Consider the following 20,141-nt stretch of genomic DNA (forward strand, 5'->3'; position numbering starts at 1 on the left):
TAATTCCCTAACCATTTGTTTTGTAGATTGTGTCTGATACATTTTGTTATAGATTGACAGTAGTTTAAATTAGAAATGTAGCTCTTCTATGATGTTCTTATATTCTTTATGTGGAGCTTTACCCTTAATATGTGGTACCTGTTACAATTTTGGGGTGTCAGACAATTGTTAAATTTTACTAATTTTTCTCAACTTGTCTAATTGGTTCTTTGCAGTCTTCAGTGAGCCATGATAGCTTGGTTCTAGTGCGGTGAGGACTTGTGAATGCTTTCTTATGCAGTCTGGCATACAATTGCTGTAAATTATTCAACGGGATTTTTTACGTTTAGAAAGGAATTTCTGTTATGTCTAGTTTTGAAAATTGTTGCAAATCTGGCCGAGTCAAGATTTCTTAATTTTCGAGTGTAAAATGGGCTCATTGATGGTAGAGTTGATTTTCTTTAAAGAGATTTGGAAATGGTCAATGCTGTGAAGGTTATCAGTAACCTTCCAATCATAATCCAAATGTAGAGATTGAAGGAGAACAAGTTATCAAACCTAGTCATGAATACGTACAAGTTCCAGATGTAACATACATTGGTGGCTGGTGTTATATAGACACAAATCGTGTCTTGAAATGAACTCTTCCTTTTTATCTCAGTTATGTATGCACTTTGATTCCCATACAAACTGTTATGCGCACTGAAATACCTGAGCAGAACAAATGGAGTAGGCAGTTAGCTGTTGAATATTGATGTCTAATTAATTTGATCGTAAGTTCATGTTTGGGGTATATAAATGGAATTAAATGAAATCACTTGATGTAATGTGGTGCTTAGTGCAATACCTAGTAAAGTTTTGATTTAAACAATGGCATTATGTTGAACCTCCTTCATAAGCCCTGTCAACATTTTCAAAGTAGGCGATTAAAAAGAAGTAATTTTAATTGTGATAATGTCAGTACCTTTTAAATGACTTTTCTGCAGCCATGGCACTGTAGGATTGTGTTTTTTTATATAAAAAACAATTAAAAAATAACAAAAACAGATTGATATCTTTGTAGTTGGCTGTAAATCCACAGTAATTACATTTTCAGTGGAGTTCTTCATTATGAATTAATAATAGAGATGGTGTACTATTTACGTTAGACCTTAAGAAAGGGACTCTTCAATGTGCCCGAGACTCCAGTTTGTATAGTGATTTAAAGTGCATGTCTTTACCCATCACTACTGTCTCACCTGTCCACATCGGTTCCAGTCTTGGGGTTCGCTGAAGTGGGTATATGACAAAGTTTGCCAGAAGCTTCCCATGGTCCAGTGGTTCTTACCAGGGCACTCCTGAATTGTTCTTCCAATAGTTATACTGGCTGCTATGCATAGCTTATCATGGTCTGAACAATGACATTCATCCCAACAACAACTACTTCTGTATGCTTCTTAACAGAAGTAAGTGTGGGGTTACAATTACGTCTGTTTGCCTGGAGTCACCTTTAGGACAGTATCCATGTCCCCAAAGTCACCAAACCTTTTATGCATCTGTAAGGGTAAACAGACCCTATTGTGCTTCATTTTAGGATTTAGATTCTTTTTTCGTTTTTGGTGCTTTAAGTGTTGGGGCACTACTTAATATTGCCTTTGTGTTTTTTTCTGAGGTTTTAAAAGAGGAATAGTGAAATGTGTTGCTACATAAGGAGGACTTTACTCCTGTTTCATCTTCCTTTTGTCATCACTTTACCATAGCTGAGAAGGTTGGACTATGTCGGGAGGTTCTAGATTATTCCATCATTTGTGGTCTCTGGAATGGGGATATTTGAAGTGCATTTCACTCTTTTAATTTCCTTCTGGTTCCAGGTTTTGCAATCCTTTGTGCAAGCGTGATGGTCATTTCTACAATGTATAAAGTGACGGGTGGTTTTACAATCAGATCCCTGATGTGAAGAGTTGTTGCCTTGTCAACACACGGTGGTTTACGGCATCTATCTTTGTGGTGGCGGTCGTTCTGACAGCTGATAAATCCAATTGGATTTTGGTTGTGTATATCAAAACTTGACCCGCTGAATTCAACTTTTACTACCATTGGTTGTGTTGTTGTGTTAAAGGTAGGCATGATGGTGATGGTGACCTGCAGTGACATCTTATTTCTTCATGAAATTCCGTGACTTATGTATTGCTGACTCCAACCAAGTCATGACACCCAATCATGTCATTAGATAATGTGTGTTTGTGTGATTTAGATTTATAACGTAGCTTTAACAATTGTTCAGTCATATCACTATGATACCTGCAGTGTGGCAGTTTATAGTGATGTTTAGCACCGGGACATCATGCCGCAGACATGTAGCATGGTGTCCCACCCTGTCGCTATATCCTGATACCAGGCAGACCACTCGAAACACTAACCTCTTAATGATGAGCGTCTAGCAAGGCAGCTGTTAGTACCATTTTAAAAGTCTTTGGTACGTTCAATGTAGACAGTAAATCACACACAAATTTGACCTAAGTTCTAATTGGCAAGTACATTTCGCAGAACAGTTGTCAGCTGGTGCCACAACAAAGTAAACAGCGCTCAAGCTCATAGAGATCATACCAGTATACAAAATCTGAATAAATTCACACCCTTAAAAATGATGATGCACTTAATTGATGATTTGGATTGAAAATGGAAACAATCTTTCTGCAAAAATAGTTCTTGCTTTCGAAAAGAAATGCTTAAAACAAATATAGATATAAAGTCAAAAAAATAATAACTGATGTGGTGTACAAATTTTCTTTAGTACACAACTACCTTGTGTGCCTTTTCTTAAAACATTTGTATCTAAATATTATTCTTCCAACAAGAGAATATTTCTGTTTTTATACCAGCAGCTGTATGACAATGATTTTCAAAACAATGAACAATGAAAAGAAATGTGCACAAAGTGTGGTACAAGAAATAATGATAAATTCATAGATACATTTGCATAAGAAATTAATGTGTATGAAAAATGACATGATTATCGTACACTGCTCCCTCGATAACTCACACACAACAGGTTCCAAAAACATTGATCACACTATAAGCAAGGGTGCGTGTTAACAAGATACGCATACAACCTAGCAGGGGGATGGATGTCAATGGTGTGATAGAGGAAGCCAGCCTCCATCACACCTTTCTCAGTCAATGTATGTCAAAATGATACCTGATAAGTTTATATTTGATGTCAGCCCCCATTACACATGAAACTTCCTGGTAACGAGGTGTCCATAGCAAAATGAAATGTGGCCTGAGGTTTAAGCTGAGGTATATACATCCACTTACTACATATCTATATATAAACCCATACATAATGTGATTTATAAATACATAATACAAAGCATTTAAAAACAAGTCAACTGTCAATGATTCTTAATTATATATTATTCTAATCAAATGAAAAAAAATCAAGCAGGTGCCTACATTGATGAAATGTGTGTCAGATTTGCTTTTCTCGGTCCATTTGATGCCCGAACTTTGACAAATGACAATTTGTTTATTTTGACAGATCTTGAATGGGTTAAGTAATAGTAGTATTTGCAATGATGCCAAGTGCGTCACCATGCATGCATTACATAGTTATAATGACTGCAGGGTGGTGTTCGACATGCTGCAATGTTTTGTAATAAACACTGTAGGGTGTTGGTGCTCATCTAACATTTTGTACGGAACTGAGAATAAACTACTAACCATCATATTACTGATCAAGGTTGAATCAAAAGGTCTACACTTTTACATAAACGAAGTACACGTATTTGTACTACTTGATTAAGTGTTAAGTAGAAAATGTTGCTTTCACTTTATGTTTAATTATAAAAATTGAGATATATGGACTGCATCCGTTATGAACGCATGATGGATCTTTTGTATCTTCATCTGGACAGTTCAAAATGAAATAACCAGGAAAAGCCAAACTATTTTTAAAGAGTTTAGTTTGGGGTATGGGAATACAAATGTCCTTATATGACATAAAAGACCAGTATTGGTGAACCGGTATCTGTCTTTTCACCAAACCTTTATATGATTGGGCACACAATCATCAGGTGCATACTAAGTAAGTGTCTTCAGTTGTTATTTTCACAAGAATTAATGATGATGTCGATGAAAAAAGAACAGATCAGAATATCAAGCACATGTTGGAGGACAAGAGTTATCTTTAAAACGAATTACATCACCAAGAGTCACAAAGTGAACAAATATTGAAACATTATCCTTAACCAGTGATGGAAGAATTAAAGATTTAAGCCAATGTGGTATCAGGTTTATTCATATATCATACCAAGTTATTCAACTATTCTGGTCAGACACGTCTTTTCTACCAGCGGGTTATGGCATGCCCTGACAGATTGGGTATACCTGCATCTTAGAAATGGCCCATGTTTGATCCATATTAATGTATACGAGTAAAGAAGCACTAAGTACTTCACGTCAGTTGCATGTCTTTTATGTGACCTCATCATGGATTTATAATTTCAATAATTATGTAAATTGTGCTTTCATAGTTGTAGAATAAATGCAAATAAGGGTGATTATTAGAAAAATTAGCAGTCACCTTACAATAAAGAATATGATTATTATCAGTATCACAATCAATATATTATATATTATTATATTTAATTTTATAACAGGCGAATAATTCCTACCTGATAATGAAGTTCGTATTCTTAAGAACAGTATCAAAACAATTATTACGGCTAAAGCAGCTACACCACCACCAACTGCACCTCCAATAATAATGCTTTGTTGTGGACCAGTAGGCTGGTGTTCTGAAAAGATATACATACCTGGTTACAAAAGTCATATAATGACAAGAGACTTCATTGATATCAATATCGCTCTAAAAACCAACACTACTTTGCTCAACTTTCTCAGCAGTTTGAGAACTCAACCAATGCAATATATTTATAATCCTGAAGACACAGAAGGGTTTTATGGCATAACCACATATTGTGCCATTTTTAACAAGTGGAAATTGGAAGGCATGCACTAGATACTTGCAATTTGAAACTGACTGTTTAAATATTAAGATTAAGCCCATTTTTGAAATTAATATTCACAAAATCTGACGTGTGTAAGGTTTCAATTTATTTCCTTATAAATACCTTCATTACATAATTTACAAGGAGTGCTAGTTAATTATTTCTAATAAATCTAAAATGCCATTGAGGTAAAAGTATTCTTGAAGACCTTTGATTTTACACCCATGGATACATGCTTTCATAATGTATCACTTGGACACTTCCTGGATTACACAGATGCAGAGGTCACATGGGAAGTCCTAAATATTACTGCAAATCTAAACATGTGCATTCCAGTGGTTGGCAACCTACAGCATGTCTCACGCAAGGTGGCACATCAAGAGGTTTTGTGTGGCATGCGATGGGCAGTTAAAATCCCTGCAAGAACAAATTCAAGTCTTCATGAACACTCATGAACTGTTCATAAATGTGCATGACTTTTCTTCAAATTTTCAAGATCCGTTAATCATATAAGTTCATGAACAATTATTCATTAAAGTTTCACAACTAAGTTCAAGAACACTTCATTAATTTTGATGCATCATACATGAAGTTCATGAACACACTGATGAACTTTTATGAACTATTATATCTTTAAAGTTCCTGAAATATCATGAACATTGTTTATGAACAATTCAAGTTCTCTGATGCACCATTAAGACATTTCTGAAAAAATATGACATTTCCTTATCAATTTATTCATAACATATTCATGAAAATTCATTATGCAAACTTCTCACAATATAAATAAAGGCGAAACGTTTTTAAAAAATGATATGATACTGTTGTTCGTTAAGCTCTTTTATTCATTACTTGAGTACTTAACCTGAGTAGTTCTGGATTAATATAGGAAAATATTTTCTGGCCAACATGAATAAACTGCATAATCTGTTTACTTAGAACAATCACCGGTTGCCAATTTGCCGTAAAAAACTGGAATATGTAAACAACGTTTGCCCTGACAGGATGACTATGAAAGATGACGTGATATTATTAGTAAATATGCGAGATTTCAGTAACTGAGCCTCCTTTTCCCTACAAACAAAATATCACGCAAACGGTTCTACAACAAGTAAATAACACGAACAAAAAATGGAATAGCGGAGAACTCGCCCCATGGAGAACTCGCCCTGGGAGAACTCATCCCAGGTGTCAGAAGTCGCCCATGGTGGTCGGAGAAGTCGCCCCACTTCGCCTGGAGAAGTCGCCCCAAAGATCATATATAGTAATTCTGAAATATCGCCACATGGTTGATAAGGCTTTGTTTATTGTTGTTTTTCTTCAACTGAATAACTTATTTTGCTACATTTAGATGACGAAAATATTTTTTTTTTCTTTTCTGTCTGTTTAGTTCTAAATAAAAAATGTTGCAATTTCTTCGGTCTTCTATATAAGAGAATTGGTTTATTTTTGTAAAGTGATTTTACGCTGGTTTTATTGGATAAATTTCGGAGACTATACTATTTATTAATTATACGACCTATATCAGATGACGAAGGAACAGATTGTATTGCGAAAGGAATTACATCTCTATCTCTATTTTACAATATGCTGTGTCTAAAGCATCATGTTGAGTAAGATTACGGGCTTTCTTCAGCGCAGAATCAATTATATGTGTAGGATAATTTATATTTTGTAAATATGTTTGTAATTTATTCAACGATTTTTGTAATTGACATTCATCTGAAATAATGCGTCGGTATCTTTTGGACCGGCTATATGGTATACAGTTTTTACATGACATGGGATGACATGAACAATATTCCACATATTGGTGGATACTAGTTTCCTTGAGATGAACATTTGTAGAGATAGTGTTATCAATATTTTTTTGTACATTTACATCTAAAAATGAAACGTGTACTAGATGCAGTATAAGTAAATTTAATCAGCGAGGGAAAAATTAGGCGATCAATACATTTTTTTCAGTTTTTTATTAGAATGCTTGCAGGTCATACATATGTTATCTAAAAGTCTGAACCAACGAGATGGATTAAACTTTTTGCTTTGAAGAAAATCCTTTTCTATTTTACCCATGAAGGGAATAATATGACGGAGTCATATTAATACCCATTGACGTACCCATTATTTGTATGTAATTCGTATTATTAAATTGAAAATAATTATTTTCCAAGATAAGTTTTATTATTTTATAAATATCTTCACTAGATAGTGTGCTCGTATCAAGATTGTTATAACGAAAATATTTACTCGCTTCAGTACCATCTGCATGCGGAATGTTGGTATATAGTGATGTTACACCTAATGATACCAGGATTGAAATTATCAGCTAGCTGTGGAATAGACTTCAACTTTTTAATGAAAGTAATTGTATCTTTAATGTAAGAAGGAAGTGTTTTCATTAAAGTTTGTAAAACTATCAATAAATTTGGATCGGTTTTCAGTATATGAATTACAACATGATATAATGGGTCGTCTTGGAAAATGTAATGGTAAATTATAGTCAGAAATGTTATGAGTTTTGAGTAATATGTAGAATTGAGATGTACATATGTTAAGAGGGAAAGTATCAAATTCCTCATATACGGAAGTATTATTTATAGCGATCTCATTCATGCATGTCGACATCTTTTATTTAATTTCTATTGATGGGTGTTCGATAATGTTTGTAGTATGTTTCATCATTTAATTGACGTTCAACATCTTTAACATAATCATCTTGATTCATGATAATAATAGTGTTTGACTTGTCATCCTTTTTAATCTCTATACTGTCGTCATTCATATGATTATATAAAGACTTAATTGCGTCCTTAGAAATATTACCATGATGCTGCTTTTTATTATTACCAGTTAATATCTCTTTTGTGTTCGCGTATATAGATAAATCTAAATATGAATCACGTATAAGATGATTTAATTCTGTTATAAAAACGTTATCTAGATGTCAAGTTTTGGAGTGACTTCTCCAACCAACTGGGGAGACTTTTCCAACCACTCTGAGGCGGCTTCTCCATATAAGTTGGGGCGAATTCTCCTAGGGCGAGTTCTCTATGGAGTGAGTTCTCCCAGGGCAAGTTCTCCAAAGGGCGAATTCTCCACATACCCGAAAAACGTGGACTCCGGTGAAATGGACAGATGTGAATATTTTAAATATCATTTATTTTAAGTAAATAGAACTGCAGAGAAGCAATAATGAAGAATATGAAGAAAATGATTGGGTGAGAACAAATTTAGGCAGAAAGGCATACCCAGCCAGGATCATCAACATTACTGTGAGATTCTTTTTGGGGATGCATTAATGACTATTTCAATAGACGTTATATGGATATTTTATTGGTTTTTATGTCATCATATTAGTTTTAATCAAACTGATGACACATGATTTTTTCAGACCAAATTTAAACTTGCTCTTCGAATTTCTGAAAATCACTAAACATTATCACACTCCCCCTTTTTCGGTCTCGATTCAAGATGCGGTACTGCATCTACAATAGGAATTTATATGTTCGGTATCGTTTTCTGTTTCATGACGTGGTGAAACCGGAAGCAGTGATATGCGTTGTTCGAGAGGATGCATTAGTGACATTACGACCTATACCACACAAGCCTAACCTTTTTTAATAGAAAACGGCAAAAAAAAAATTGAAAGCACAAAATAACTACATCTTTACAAAAAATATATATGTAGATAAAGTTATTTAGTGCAATGACGTTGTCAAATATTTGTCATATTTTCTTGATTAAAACGTCAGACTCCTGTGACTATACCAATGACTAACCAGCTTCAGTTAAAATACAACTAGCGCCAAAATGCTCCAAATAATATAAATGCTTAGTAAAGTTTGTATTAAATGTAAGGGACTAAATAATTTTGAGTAGGATCATAATTGTTGCAGTAAATAAAGTGGGGTACAATAATAATGTGCTAAAAGCTGAAGACAATGTTGATCAGAGGTAATTTGTAATTAACTAACCTTATCGTTCTGTCAGATCAGACAACAGAACAGTAAAATTAGTAGAGGATGAAATTTGTATGTCAAGGCAGAAAATTGTAAAACTGGAGGGTCCTATGGCTAAGATGAAAGAGATATAAAATAATAACTGCTGCAGTAATGTTAACGATCCAACAGCTAAAGTTTCAGATGGAGACATTCAGTAGTGACAATGGGTGCCACCTTATTACATTATTGGCCCTGAATGTCTTCTAAAAAGAGTTATCTGACAGGTCAATCTCTGGGAAAAAGATGGGGAAAGTCAAGAGGATTTCCAAAGACAGCCGCTTGAAGATGAAACTTAAAAATGTTTCAACAATTGATTGAACACAATTGCACCAATATCTTAAAACAATTTCAAAGAACAGTTAAAGAACATACAAAAAGTGTTGCTTAGAGTAAAAGAAAAGAATATTGCTTGGCAATTTACATATTTTTTGTTGCATATTAGAAATTTTCTGAAATCAAATACCATTTCTAAGATAATATGTTGCATTCTTTTACGATTTTGAAACCCCCCACATCCAATGTTATTTTATAACTCAGGATGAAATATTATTATAGGTATTTGTGAATTTGTGAGATAATCATTTTTTTTTAATAGGAACTGTAAAGTTATGATTTATTCATGAGAAACTTTGTTCATCATTGTTCATGAATAAATTGATGCACGTATTCATGAATAACGATGACCCAGTTTGGGAACTTGTATGAACTGTTCATGAATATTTATTTAGGTGTTCAATAACAGTTTGGGGAGTGTTGATTCATGAACAGTTCATGTGTTTAAAATTTCATGAATTGACAATTTTAAGTCCCTGCATATTCATGAACAGCTCATGAACCTGTTTATGAACTTCATGAATGGTTCATGAACCCAGGTCATGAATAATACCTGAACAGTTCGTGCCAGCTCATGAATGGTTCATGAACCCAGTTCATTAATAATTCTTGAACAGTTCATGCCAGCTCACGAATGGTTCATGAACCAGTTCATGAATAATTCTTGAACAGTTCTTGCCAGCTCATGAATGGTTCATGAACCCAGTTCATGAAAATGTCTTGAACAGTTCCTGCCAGCTCATGAATGGTTCATGAACCCAGTTCATGCATATTTCTCGAACAGTTCCTCCCAGCTCATGAATAGTTTATGAACTGGGTTCATGAATATTTCTGGATCAGTTCCTGCCAGCTCATGAATGGTTCATGAACCCAGTTCATGAATATTTCTGGAACAGTTTATGCCAGCTCATGAATGGTTCATGAACCAAGTTCATGAACAATTCTTGAACAGTTCATGCCAGCTCATGAATTGTTCATGATCATTTCACAGGAGAAATCTTGATTTTAACAGTGTTACTCTCTTACTGTTGGCATGCACTAACTCAGTTTGTAATTAATCTGGAAAAAGGTGGCACATTATATAAAATAGCCTGCCAGCTCCTGGTGTATTCTGACTTATAAGAAATACATGTTTGACTTGCTATGGGATTTACTGGTCACATATGTTAACATTTAATAAGACCAGCCATACAGGAGAGATTCCACTAAAAAACAGCACTTAATAAATTATACAACTTATCAAGATTGTTTCAACAATCACAGATTGTAGTTTAATTGCCTTCCTTCAATGCAAGCAAAGCAAGAAAACGTTTTTGTTTTGTACTTTCTTCACTAAGTAGTTTAGAAATATCTTCTGGCCATAGTTTCACATTTGTATGGTAACTAATTGAGCAATGTCAGGGCCTGAAGTAATCTCTCATGTTCATTTTGAGTTCTGAAATTGGCGGTCAGAAAAATAAAAATAATATTCTAAAGACACAAAGAAACAAAATACTGAATATGAGGTCTGAAAGTCAAAATACGTCTGTGATCTAATTCAAAGATATGTCATGAGCCTTGAGAGAACAATAAGCATATATTACATGTTTCAACATCTTCTTATGGCAGTGTTTAGTGAGCGAGCATGTAATTATCAATGACTGTGATTTTGAAGATTATATATGAATGAGTATGTTAATTATATAGTGATGTTGTCACAACTATGATACCAACTATTAAAATGTAAATTTTTTGTACCATCACAATATTCCTAAAACGTGATTCAAGAAGATAATATATGCGTGAGGCCTAGTTTCGTGTTGCAATGGGGATGTATTGTATTGGAGTATGTTAATTATAATAGTGATGTTGCCAAACATATGATACCAACTTTACAAAGAAAATTATTGTACCATGACAATACTCCTAAAAATATTGATCATCAGAAAGAATCGAAGTTATTGAATAAACACGATTGTACAAAAGTGCTCTTTATGATTCAGTGACTTGACCGTGTATTTTGACAGTTTCTAGAAATGTATTGATTAAGCATTGGAAAAAATGTCAAAGTGTATTTATAAAAATTTTTGTTTGCTGAAAATTGCTTTGCAATTAGATACGGGTTCTGAAAGTAATCATACCATCATAAACTATGTATTACATGTGTTCAATGTCATCGACATAGACACGTACATAAACATTTAAAAATTCTTAATTATAACATTTTAATAATCAAAGTTATTAAATATTGTGACTGAATGAATCTTAATAATTACACTATTGTCGCAAAAATAGGCTTCTTCAATGCATATTTAAATATACGCTAAATACAGAATATGATAGTTTTGAGGTAATCATTCTGTAATCAGAAAACACTATGATTGTATATATCTATATTAGTGTTAAACTCTTAAACAAAATGGTCGCTCTCACACATATTTCACATTTTACTTTTTTGCTGAGTTTGTGTGTTTACATTTCGTTTTTTCATGCAATATGTTTATTCCATAATAATGCAATTATAAAATTTGTCCAAAAAGTAAGGAATGTGCTAATTGTTTTGACACAATTAGAAATTATATATCTGCCTCTATTGTGTAAAATTATGGCTGGGGTTATCTTCCAAAAATTAGATTATACATTCCATTCTACCTTGAAGTATAAAAGTAGACCTATATTGCATCATAACATGTATATCGTATTTGTGTTGGTCATGTTTGGCATATATAGCTATCATTGGGGTAATTGACTTATAATGTGAAATCTGATGTGGAGAGCAAAAAAGATTGTAACTGGTCACTAACCTGATAATGTTTTGCCTGAGATCACCTCATCTGCCAGTTCGCCATTCCCCTTGACATTAAATGCATATATTCTGAAGTAATAGACTGTATTTGGCTTTAGTTCTGTGATTGTTGTATTAAGTAATTCTTCACCCTTTCCTCCAGTTACCAACGACGCATTTTGCCATATGATGTTGTCCATGCTAATCTGTATAGCAAACGTCTGGTCGAAGCCACCATGGAAACCAGGATACCATGACAAAGTTATCTGGTTCTTCTGTAAATTGATGGAATTAAATTTGTATGGTTTCCCGGGTTCGCCTGTAAAATGTTGTAATAAACACCATTTAAATAACAGAAAATTACATAAATTTCTTTCAGAGAATAATATCACATAAAACCGGGATATAGATGCCCAGAATATTGTTAATTTTTTAATTACACAAGATAGCATGAGTACCATGATCTAAGCAATGCACTCAACTGGCCTCAAATAATTTGCAGAAATTCATGATTAGTCATTTTCTTCCTTTGCTTTTTTCTATTTATCTGCTGAGTATTATAGCCATCTGAAAGTGCAATGAATCATATGATGACAATGCTCTACCCATACATTAAAGAAACAAAACCAATCTGATTCAAGCTTAATTCATCTTGTATCTTGCTCTTTTCTGAACTGCATCTAACTCTGTGAAAATAACCTTTATTCCATACAATTCATTATGAAGAAACAAAATAAAAATAAAAAACAAACATAATTCTAATATCTGAAGAATAAACACATTCTTTAAATCTAGTTTTTGTTCAAGAATTGTTGCAAAAAATCCAATATATTAAGCAGTCTGACTCTACGTAGACATCATTTTAGAGTCTTACATACCCTATGTGCTAGAGCTGGGTACCACAAACAAAATTTGTGTTGCTGTATTTCTTAATGTACCAATATATGTACGAGTACAGTATACGACAATTATATTTGGGGCCAACTTTTGAAGGTTCTACTGCAGGAGTCTGAGACGTTTCCTATAAGTTCCATCTGTGAAAAACTGTAGAATACCTTGATCTGATTTATAGCTATTATTAATTTCCAAAAGTGAAGTGGCCAAATCAAGTCTTGGAAGATCGCAGTATAGATACGTAACTTGAAAACCTACTACAACACTGCTACAGTAGACAAGTATTTGAGATTGTACAGGGTATTATTATGCACAACGTTGCACGAGTCTTTGTCTAAAATGATAGTCGGTCTTAAGAGCTCTTTAATACGGTTAAATTACTCGGTTGATTCCAATATGAATAATGCGAATTGGTACATTTTATTTTGCATACATAAACACAAAGAGTAATAAGCCATATTGATTTAATCAAGCAGCTTCTTAATATTTGGTATCAAATAAATGTCAAAGTTAAATTAATACAATTAATACAAGCTTGCATTTTTACTGTAATGAAAATCAATTTCTTATTGCCAATATCAAAAAGACAAGCACAAAACAATTAAAGATTATTAAGGGCTAGTGATCCTGCTTACAGATCTCTGGTAGACTTACTATGTAATGGGTAACATTGTTTTGAATTAGCTTTTATGTGGAGGGTGACATGCACATTTTTCGATAGGACTCTTAACTTATAATATGAGGTTTAGATACACTGCCTAAACGCAGGCAATATATTAAACAGCAACATCAATATGCTATCAAATACAACATTGCCAGTGTCAGTCTAACAACCAAAAACAAATTTCTTAAGTAATTCAGATTTTAATGCGCAGATGGTTGTATATGTTGACATAAAAGTCAATTTGATGTAAGGCTGATAGCAGTTATAGATACAGGATTCATACAGTTATATGCAAAAGTAAAAATAAATGACAGTCCAAAGACAGAACCCATATTCCCAAAGAGTAACATGGAATGAAGATACAAGCTATAATGCCTCTAAAACTGGTAAAGTAAAGATTGAAAGATGGAATAACTGTGCTAGTAAGCAATCTGTAATTTAAATTATTTAAGTGAAACTACATCTGATGCAAAATGTACACGTGCTGCAATCCAGAAGAGTGTGGGATTAGGATTTTTAACGTAGCTTTTTACAGTCGCTACGGTGTCTGCAGTGTGGCAGTTTATAGTGATGTCTAGCACTGGGGCATCATGCCGCAGACACGTAGCATGATGTCCCACCCAGTCACATTAACTTGACTCCAGGTAGACCAGTGCTAACATTAACCTCTTAATGCTGAGCTGTTAGTACCATTTTTGGAAGCATTTGGTATGACTCTGCAGGGGTTGGAACCCGAGACCTCTAGCTTCCGAGGCGGACGCTCTAACCATTAGGCCACCGGAGCGGTGAACCACAGAAGAAAAAGACCGAGAAAAATACACCAACAGTTTGTTTTCAACTTCTGATGCACTTGCAGCTAAAATACCCGATTCAGGCTAATAAGAGATGGACTGTAGATGCTGGCATGGTGTCATTAACTAGCTTATCCATACTGAACTCTGGATATGTAAACACGTCTATAATTGTGACAACAGGTCTGCTTGATTTCAATAATGCAAAATGCTTTTTTTCCGTTTGCCGGCTCTCCAACTGCCAAAACATCAGTGTGCTTTCCACATGGAAAGTGGCATGTTTGTCGGCTCATTTTGTACTTTTTCAAAGCCAGTCTATATATTCCTATCATTCTCGCTATGTTTCATGAAGACGACAAGAAGCTTATTTATAACAACGGCTCAGGATTTTTCATTCTCATTGTTTTTACTTGTTGACCTTCCATAAGCGATTGTTTCTGACATTAACAACCAACTTACACCATTCACGAAATAATACAAGCCTATACTCCCAGAATGTATAATGTTGTGTAAAGGAGACTACTGGTATTTGTATACATTTAGCAGATAACATATCTACTGAAACATGGAATGTTATTTTTCCACAATATGAACAGCACAACAAAAACAAAATGTATAAACATATCTCATTTTTCATAAAATTCTAGAGAATTTAAAATTTAAGGAGACAGTCAATGTCTGGTCAAATTTCTAGAAAATTCAAGTGTATTGAAGGACAAGAAAAGGAATTTGAAAACCCATGGTTGTTCAAGGTTCGCACAAACCCTGAAATATGTAGCTTGCATACAAACTGTGAGGGACGTATGATTTCAATGGCCACTGTGATCTATTATGTCATTTAGTAAGCTGTGAGCTTGTCTCGGGTTGAAAAGAAAATGTGGTAATCAATATGAAGAGCACACATTAGCTTGATTGAAATGACCTCATATTTAACACCTTAAAAGTAGTCACAATCCAATATTCTCAAAGGTAGTAATTAACAAGCATAACGTTAACAGACATCTGCTTTTATAATAAAAAGATATCCTCGCAAATAATGGAGAACAATTCTTTGATCGATTATCTCATTATTTTAAAATAATCTATAGAGCTCTCAACTAAAAACATTAGCAGAGGACAGACATATCAATAACATACAGAAAAGCTTAAATCACTGTTTCAATTGAATCCATCACAGACTTATCAAACATTGTTATATACATTTACAAACATATATTCAGATCATAATGATAAAGTAATTAACTTAGGAATGATCTTAGAACAGCTAAAATGGAGGCTTGATTAAGGTTTTGAGCAGAAAATGATACAACTTAATTTGATATTGACTAAAGCACTTAGTACATATGAAAACGGTGAATACTCTGATGATATTAGCAGTGCATATTGTAGCAGCATTGAACATATCCAAGTGTAAATCAATTAGATATTTTAGGTACTTATATAACGATGCCATTATCCACATTCGCTGATCAACAGTACATGTTTTACAAAATGATATAATACAATGCAAACGTACAGCAGCATGAGCACCTGAGGAAATTCAAAGCATCTATAATCAGACACAAGGAAATAAATACTGAGGAAATTTGAAATACATTGGACATTACACGTGCACAATATCGTTCTATTTTTGAGTTAATGTAATACTCAGTGATGGATCACTTTGGCTTATTTGAGATCAAATCCTTTTTGAAAGCTATTTTATCTAATGCCAGGAGGGAAAATATATAACGTGAGGATCGATTCCAACTATTCCAATTAGTGGTGTTCACAGTACTACTAGAGGCTGAGGAAGAGATAAAACAGTGGCATTACTGAAAAAATCTACAGTGCTTATGTTGGCAGAGGTGCTCAACCATGTATAAAATGTGACATTGGAGCCCAATCAAATACTCAGCTTTGCTGACCATGTGGATATATTCATGACCATTATCACACATGCGATCAGAGATCAGCTGTACATGTTATATACAAACACCTGTGACTGCATAAATGCCTGGAGTTGTTGAAGATATACGCACCAAAATAAATGAAATAAGAGCAAGGATTGAAGAGATAGCCGTTTTCTGTTATTGGTAGAGAACAATAATTAAAGCAAGTAATTGGTGGGATCTTCAATTAGAGAATAATATTTAATTGTATATGCATGCCAGCTGTGCATCAGTTGAAACAAATCACAGAAAAAATGCAATACCAACATAAGCCTGATTACATAAGTGACTTATTGGAACTCATGGTTGCATTGAATGAACTTGTTCTTACAAATAATCCACAACAGGATGCTAACGCAAGAGTAACGGTACTACAGCTAAAACAATTAGTATGTGAGTGTAATATAAGAATACCAATGGGTGCCAAATAAGCTGACACACTTGTATTATCAGATCTGTTTGATAATAAATATAACCACCATTGGGATGAATAAACAGTCACGGGGAGGAAAGCCAAACCAACATTGCAATACACCTTTCACTGCTACCAAGACTGATGCGTAATTTCGTGAACGAGAATGTCTCTGGCACATTACGCATGCTATTCGTAATGAGGCTGCGGAAAATGCACAGCAAGTGCATGTACCAGAATTAAAGTTTCAAAAGCACAACAGTGAATCAGAAAAGTATGTAGTGTATCCCATATGCATTCAAACCAGGAAAAAACTTTAAACAGCTGTTATCTAATATGATTCTAGAAATTATATCGGCATTACAACAATATGGTTCCTCGGGAGTTAAAGCAGATATTGTCCTCAATGCACATTTGGTTATTCCAATGGATTTAAAATCACAACCCCATGGATTTACAATGGTTCTCAGACATGTTTGAATCATGAAGACATCAAAGCTATCAATGATGAAATCGATTAAAGAATTAAAACTAATTTTGAAAAATTGGAAAAATCCATCATAGAAGAATCAGAATGGACTTTTGACATATACATATGTTGAGGTGCATTTTCCTCAACACCAACAGTGTTTCATGGATTGAGTTATACTCCAAAACCAAACTTTTTTCATCTGCAGTCATTGATAAATGTAATTAAACATATGATCAATGTTTTCAATGTGAACTTTTGTCATCATTTTATCTGGCTAGTGATAATCAAGACCAGCCTTGTAAATACTGGCAGAACCTGGGTGAACTTAATCTTGTTAATATAGAATTTCCCATACAGGCTACTACCGCACTGAACAAATGTGAAACAACAAACCCGAGGAATGATGTTAGTGTGTTTACTTTAGGATAAACGTTTTATCCACTTGCGCATTCTCCGCAATTTTTTCTTTCGAATGATATGATTGGTTTGGAATTGCTATTTCATTACGTATGGATAAAGAATCTTTCTCATTTGATTAACCAACAAAGTAAGAACATGGGTAAAAAGTTTCTTGCAGATGTTTCATGCATGTATATAACACCCAAAACGTGATTGAGAACCATGACTTTTATTGTGATGGGATCATTGAAAAATCAATTTAACGATAATGATATAACCAGACAAAAACATTTTGAAATTTACTACACTACAAACAAAGATGAAAAGTTCATATATAATGTATACATATTTTAAATGTTTCAGTATTCCAGTGGAAAAAACATTTGCATCCAATGACCATAAATCAAATACAACAGATGTATTTGACCAACCCCCGTGTAGGTTTTATTATAAAGTAGTAATGAGTGCTGGAAAAACTAAGCCACCAATGTCCTATTATGGTCCTGACTCGCATGAGGTTATTTTTTGTGAAGTTATGGTGAAATGGGTCTGGCAACAGTTATATTTGCCAATAGATAAGCTTATGACAAGCGGGAATATTCGAGATTTAGGAGGCCACTAACTGCTGGATCTGTGAAGGAGTTAATGGAACTGAACGTGAAAGTGTAGCTGCTTGAGTTCTTGATCACATCCATATCATTGGCGTGCATGGAGGAGCTGCACACATAGCATGCAACTTACAATTACAAATGCACGCAAACAAAACAAAATTCCTGTATTCTTACATAACCTGCATGGGTATGAAGGTAGCCTAATAATACGAGCAGGAGCATCATCATGAAAGGCACTGCTTAGTCATTTTCCAAACTATAAGGGAAAATTAATGACATTTTGACTCAGAAAATTACCGTTCATCTGATGTCAGCTTATTACATTGGGGTGGAACATTAAAAAAGCCACACATAACTCCCTGATCTAGAACACTTCACTAAAATAATATTTGTTAGACAAAAGTAAAGTACCTGATAACAAATAAGTCTGAAATATCCCTATCTTAATAGAGTTATGCATGGCAGAATCATCAATAAGTGATAAAGAACAAATTGTTCATTAGTTTCCAAAACAGAATCACATTAAGGTTTGTTTGACTCAACAAATTGTTTTCAATACATGACCATGACACTGACATCTTAGAAAAAGGATCATTTGGAATAGACCTGCCTTTATTTTGTTGCCAATTTTCGACCTCTAACAACCAGAAATAATGTATCCGTTATAGGTAATAAGTACACATAGGAAGATATAAGAATTTCAAATTATTCTTATCAGAATTTTGATTTTTAAATGTTAAGATTTGGAAGTGTATGTATAAGACTGCGATGAATCTTTACCATGTAACTGTTGAGAGGAAGACAGTGGCAAATGAATCTTCATGAGTCATTAGTTGCTCAATCAGCATTTTCTAAAGTCTCCACTATTTGCTCACTGAGATAGCAGAGTGGAAAATTACTGACAGAAGAAACTCCGTGAATCAAGGACTAATCATCAGCTGTACAAGCAGCATTTTCTAAACATTCGACCTTTTGATCATCTCGTTAGGTTTTGTCATCAGTGTAAATGCAATTATTGAACTCTCCAATTAATATGAGCTGTATGAAGTTATCGTTATCTTGATCAACCTTCTTTACCAAGCACCACCTATCAAATAGTTGACTTTTGTCCTAGCAATTTAGATACATGTTTTTCAGTTGACTTTCTACAATTTCTGAAACACTTATCAATATGCCTCAGGTACCAGTTCATGACCTGTCAAGATATATTTCTTAACTACATCATAGTCAGTACTCTGCTTTACTGACATTGAAGAGTAGATTTCAAGAGCTTTGCCAATAAGTACGAGATGCAAAAAACAAAGTCCAAGGCTCTATTGGCAATTTTAGGTTTTCTGCAACTTTCTCAACATGATCAAGGAAAGTACTAATCTAATCATTTTCTTCAAATGGGAGTCCTAATAGATATGGTTTTCAATATCAAAAGCTGATAAAGCGTGCTTTCCTTGCCAGTTTTAATTATTTTAATATATATATTTCATTTCCCTTTGTTCTTTCTGCATCTATATGTCCTTCCTTCATTCCATCCCCATCTCTCTTTGTTAGTACTTCTTTGCTTGTGGAATCTATATTTCTGCATCAATATTTCCTTCCTTCCTTCCATCGCCATCTCTCTTTGTTAGTACTTCTTTTCATGTGGAATATTATTTCAAGTCTTGACATATCGAACTGTGAGCATTATAGAGATATTATCCTTTCAGGCCATCTACTCCAGGTAAGTTTCTCATCTAGAGACACTAGTGTTCAAATTAAAATTTTCATATTTAGTATAGGTGGAAAAGATGTAAAAGTTAAACATTTTTCAGAATTTGGAAATTCCAAGATACTATGCTTGATAATACCTAAACTTTGCATATAACATTATATGGCATAGCTCCTAATTTTTTTTGTCTTTTT

The 20,141-nt window shown here is 33.9% G+C and overlaps 1 protein-coding gene across 1 annotated transcript in view; it reads right to left on the reverse strand.

The window, feature by feature from the left end:
* Positions 1 to 20,141, reverse strand: part of LOC149782381 (nephrin-like) — a 129,813-nt gene that overhangs the window by 20,376 nt on the left and 89,296 nt on the right. Inside the window, exons 15-16 of the mRNA XM_089933776.1 lie at positions 12,091 to 12,390; positions 4,635 to 4,757 (exon numbers count right to left, since the gene is read on the reverse strand). Of these exons, the coding sequence (XP_089789902.1) occupies positions 4,635 to 4,757; positions 12,091 to 12,390 (423 nt within the window). The remainder of the gene's footprint in view (positions 1 to 4,634; positions 4,758 to 12,090; positions 12,391 to 20,141) is intronic.

The sequence above is a fragment of the Sinohyriopsis cumingii genome, chromosome 15, assembly GCF_028554795.1.
Source record: "Sinohyriopsis cumingii isolate HCF-2022 chromosome 15, ASM2855479v2, whole genome shotgun sequence".
Lineage (NCBI taxonomy): Eukaryota > Metazoa > Mollusca > Bivalvia > Unionida > Unionidae > Sinohyriopsis > Sinohyriopsis cumingii.